General features: G+C 34.1%; 1 protein-coding gene across 1 annotated transcript; it reads left to right on the forward strand.

The window, feature by feature from the left end:
* Nucleotides 1–4,684: 4,684 nt before the first annotated feature.
* LOC141632269 (uncharacterized) lies at nt 4,685–5,212 on the forward strand. The gene has a single exon (XM_074444829.1). It carries the CDS (start codon nt 4,685–4,687, stop codon nt 5,210–5,212), a length of 528 nt encoding a protein of 175 aa, XP_074300930.1.
* The last annotated feature ends 439 nt before the right edge of the window (nt 5,213–5,651 follow it).

Consider the following 5,651-nt stretch of genomic DNA (forward strand, 5'->3'; position numbering starts at 1 on the left):
AATGTGGAGTTCTTTTGCATGGATGACCATAAAAGAAAGTGCACTTTGTTGATATGAGTAGTACTTCCAATCCCTTTAAGCACTAGTCATTTAAGTCTATCACTGTGTTGGACCTTTAGTCCTAATTAGTTGTTTTGATGATGACAGTAATGATTTGTATGTGGACTTAATATTATAAACATATGCGTGTAATTGTGTGCTGAAGTCTTAATTTAGAAAGGAACAATTACAATGACGTAAGCTTGAAGTTTGGACCAAGGAGGTACAACTTCAAAGACACTTGATCGTTGTATTCAAGCAAGATCAAGATCAGAAATCAACCACGAGACTCAAGATGAGAGACTTGTGAAGAGACGATTCGTTTCATCAAGATCTACCAAGATTAGATAGTATAGGTCGTCATCTGATAATGGTTTTACTTTGTTTGATTTAAAGGTTAGTGAAGTTATGACCTCATAGCCATAACTTCACTGCTAGACAAAAATGATGCGTTAATTTTTGGAAAATATATTTTTAATGTTTTATAAGAATAAGAGAGTATTTATATAATTGGAATTATTTAATTAGAATTTAAGTTGGATGTACTATTGGTTTGTAACACGATATTTATGTCGTCATGCAACCTAGGGTTTCAACTAAAATTCTATCTCGTTTTGTTGTGGGCTATGGAGGCCGAATGGACCGAAGGAAGCCCTAGGGGCCGGCCGAAACCCTAGAGGCTGATCCACTCCTAAACCCTAGCCTCCTACTTGTTCGTCAAGTCATTTAGGGTTTCACACCTTCCAGAATATTCTAAAACCCTAATTCCCTACAACTATAAATACCTCTCTTCATTCAACAATTACAAGTGACACACATCTACACTTTTAAGAGAAAAAATATTTAAGCAAAAATTATTTGAGCTTGAATTATTATTTTACAAATTGCTTATACAAAAGTTGCGCATCATATTTGTTAATCACTCAAAGAGAAATCGTTATAGGATACTAAGTACACAAAGATATTATACTCTCTCGCATAACGTGAGATTAATATTTATCGTTGTACTTTTCTTATTAACGTAAGAGCAATCTAGAGTATTTATCGATACTCAATCTGAGTTATAATCATATTGTTGATTATACGAGTGGATTGATAATTTTTGTAATCCTTAGAAAGGTACTAAAAATTATTAATCGAGAATAGTGGACGTAGGTTTCGACTTGTGAAACTGAACCACTTCAAAAATCCTGTGTGTCTCTCTTTCTCTCTTTCTTTATTTTTGTTATTTCGATTTTGCGTTTATTAGTAAATTAATTAGTTGATTTTAATCAATAAAATCAAATAATTAATTTTACATCATATATTTCGAAAAAGTGGGCATCGTTTTTAATACTCAATTCACCCCTCCCCCCTCTCTTTCGTATTCGATCAATAGACTCCTCACACTGAACCTCTTCAATTAACGTGGGGTGTTACAAACAATGACTCTCATTATTGCCAAGACTATACATATGGCTAAAACAAATCTTATCCTATATTCCATGTATGGTGAAATACTATTTACGGAGTACTCTACATATATTTACAATCTTACATGCATCACAAATATGAAAAAGTGAAAAAAAAAGTCTATGCAAAGGCACAAAATCGAGTCTTTACTTTGAAAAGTGTGACAATTAGCAACATGATAACCAAAATTCGAAAAGTGAAGGAACTATACATCTACTCCCTATATCTCGCCATATCATAACGATATCCTTACTTTTTCCTTAAAAGACGCCTACTCTATCTTCAAACTATAAAATTTAAAGGTGTGTGTTTTAAGTTGTCGTAATCCTTGGATCACAAATAGGCGACAATGTTACCGTGAGTTAGAATATAGGTGACAATGTTTAAAGAACTTATTCTTAGTTTAAACCAATGATGAATTGATTTTACTCATCCGTCTTACTTAGATATATGAGAAGATCGCATTATGGCAGACTAACTACGAACTTCTTGAGAATTTGCCACTTTTGCGGTCCTATACTACTGCTATAATTTGAACCTAACTCCAGATTTACTGATTTACAATTAACTTATATCTATGTGTCCATCCCATATATAAGAGTTATACTTGATACATGAGTTTGATTCATAGAAAAAATAGTTTGTGTTAATATATTGAGGTATCAATTATATACAAGCACGTACCCCACGGAAAATACTTATAGGCCCGTGCATCGCACGGGCATTAAATCTAGTCTATATCTATTTCAGACTTTTTTTTTATGTTTTCTTATTAGAATTAGAAAATTATATACTTATTATTAAAGTAAAGGCCTTTTTTGATGTTTTCCTATTAGAATTAGAAAATTATAATGATCACTTTTTTTTTTAATCTTTTGCACCATACACTTGCACACAATAAGGGGGCGTTTGGTTCAATAGCATGAAATGGAATAGATTGGAATATAAACCCATAATGGTATGGGGTTCTAAATCCATTCCTTTATAAACTTGTTTGGTTCATCTAAAATTGTAGAAGGGAGGAATGGAGTTAGATACCAAGGGGGGAAGTTGGGTATGAGATTCTATGAGGTTGGAATGGAGTTAGAATCCATTGGGTATCTAACTCCATTCCAAAAGACTCCAACCAAACATTGGAATGGAGCAAATCCATTCCAATCCATTCCAAGAGAGCCAACTAAACACCCCCTAAATACTATTCTCTCTTTCTTTAAGCTTTAACTTAATGAGATAAATAGGGAATGACAAAAGAGAGTTTTAATAATTATAATTTCTGAAGTTTAATCTAAGATCAATATCAATCAATTAAATATAAACCTATTTAAAACTATCTTATTAATTATAGGTAGGACATGAATCTTATAGGATAAGAGATGATTTCACTGTACATGTGTATTTTTGTGAGAGGTAAGGGTAGGGGTATGGCGGGGCTTTGGGGGAGGGGGTGACTTTCTTGAGGGGTAGGGTTAATCTTTAACGTTTAAGAGTGTAATTTAGGGAATATAAGCAGATATCAATAGGGGGAATTGTTCATGGATAGAGATGGGGTTGGGTAGGAAGGGTTATGTTGGTTAGTTGGGTAGGAAGGGTGAATGCACGTGAAAAATTGATACGGTGAGGTAATATTAGAACAGGTAAATATGTATATTTTATTTGAATGCCGTACTATGAGAAAAGGAGAAAAACACACATATGATATTATTTGAAAGGGTAAGTTTTTGTATCATATATATAAACGAAACCATATATAAGTATATAACATGTATTATGTTTTATATAACAGAAAAAAATACAACAATATTGAAGATGGAAATAGAGAGTAAGAAAAAAGATAGACAAATAAGTAATGACAAAAGAGAGCTCTGATGATTATAATTTCTGAACTTTAATCTAAGATCAATATAATTTCAATATAAACTACTTAATATTGTCTTATTCATTATGGGCAGGACAAGAATTTGGTAGGGTTATTGATGTGTTTTTTAGGGGTAGGGGTAGGGGTATGCTGGGCTTCTAGGGAGGGGGTAAGTTTCTCGAGGGGTAGGGTAATCTCTGACGCTCTGGAGTGTAATTTAGAGAATATAAGCAGATATCGATAGGGGAAATTGTTCACGGATAGGGATGGAGTTTGTTATAATGGGTTTAGGTTGTTTAGTTTGGTGGGAACTTGGAAGGGTTAATACAAGTGGAAAAATAGTTTATATGGAGAGCAATATTTGAAAAGTTAAATAGATAAATTTTATTTAAAGGAAGTACTATGAGGAAATGAAAAACATAAACATACTATAAAATATAGGCTAAATGCCTCTGAAGAATTGTGTATATAAACAAATAACTTTTGTACATTTTAGATAACGGGAGAAAAACAATATTGGAAAGGGAAAAGCGAGTAAGGAAGAAAATGAGATAAATGGGAAATGACAAAAGAGGGTTTTGATGTAAGTAGTTTATATTGAATTGATTGATATTGATCTATTTCAAGTCATGTAACTAACTTACACTTTGTTTGCAAAATAAAAATATAATGGAAAAGAGAATGAATAAGATGGAGGGAGAAAAAAGGGATGGAAATATGGAAATTGGAATATGATAAGTTTGTTTCAAATTTATCCTATATTTGTGGGATTTTGGTTTGTATTTGACATGAAAATAGATCTCACTATTTATGTATTTATTATCTCTCTATTTTACCTCGTTTGTTAATAAAACACGAAATATGTAATGTAAGACACTATAGTTGCAACTTATCTTAGCATCCGTGCAACGCACGAGCATGAAAACTAGTAGTTATAATTGACAACCTATTCTTTCTTGGATTTGTATGCCCATAATGGTAAACAAATATTTGAGATAGATGAAGTACTGTTAGTGTAAATATTTGGCGTATCGCAAATATTACGCAATAGTTGACCGAATAGATAGATGATTCGGTGTATTATTTAGTGTATCATTTTGTTCCATATTTTCGGGATGTAGTTTAGGAATTTTGTTATTCTTTCCTAAACTTTAGCTAATCACATTGTATATATTGTGGTGACTTACATTGAATGTAACACAGAGAAAACTTTCACCCAAAACTTCTCTTATTCAAATATTAATTCCTTTATGGTATCGTGACCAGATTCAATCTTGCGATTTTTTTTCGATAAATTCTCCATTTTTTTTCTTTCTTTAGTCTTCTTGATCGTCTATCATGGTTGACGGTAAGAAGGATGGAGATGTTCATAGTTCTTCTCATACTCCCAATCCGATTTATGTTGTATCTTCACACTATGGTACGGGGGCAAAAATCACACATGTCATTCTCCTCGGGCTAAATTATGAAGAATGGGTGAAAGGTTTTCGGGTTGCGTTAGGAGCAAAGTGGAAGACAGGTTTTATTGATGGTACTCTCAAAAATATACCGTCCGATCCGAATGATTTGGAGGATTGGACGACTATTAATTATTTGATTGTTGCGTGGATTTTCAATACTATTGAACCACGCATCCAATCGTCTACTTATTATCGTGAAACGGCTTACGAACTATGGGAAGATATTCGTTTGCGATTCACAGGAGGGAATGAGATTAAAATATATCAAATCGAGAGTGAGTTGTCAGAATGTAAGCAGAAACCCGACGAGACAATCATGGATTATTATGGGCGAATGAAGAAGTTGTGGGACGATATAAACGATTTTGACGCATTACCTTCTTGCACTTCCTCTGGGTGTCGATGAAATTTGAATGTTACTTTGCGCAAATAGAGAGAGGCAGATCAAGTCCGAGGCATCCTGATGGGACTTGAATCCTTTTACGCTATGGTACGTTCTCAAATTCTTGGTACCAAGCCATTGCCCTCAATCCAGTTAGTGTATTCCCGTTTGGTTCAAGAACAGGAGGTACGTTCCCTGACTTAAACTCGAGATGATACTACTACTCCTATGACACTCGCTATTCGTGTCAGCAACAATAGTAAGCAACCACAGCAACCTACGGGTGGTCGCTCTCAGTTCAAGTGCACGTTTTGCACAAAAGATGGCCACACAGAGAGTCGATGTTGGGAAAAACACAGATATCCTGCTTACCGTGACCCACGTCGTCGTCTTGCTGCCCGTTCACGAGAGACTTCTACTTCCGATACCGCCAATGCTAAGACCAATGCCGTTCTGGGTGAGC

This window comes from Silene latifolia, chromosome Y, assembly GCF_048544455.1.
Source record: "Silene latifolia isolate original U9 population chromosome Y, ASM4854445v1, whole genome shotgun sequence".
Lineage (NCBI taxonomy): Eukaryota > Viridiplantae > Streptophyta > Magnoliopsida > Caryophyllales > Caryophyllaceae > Silene > Silene latifolia.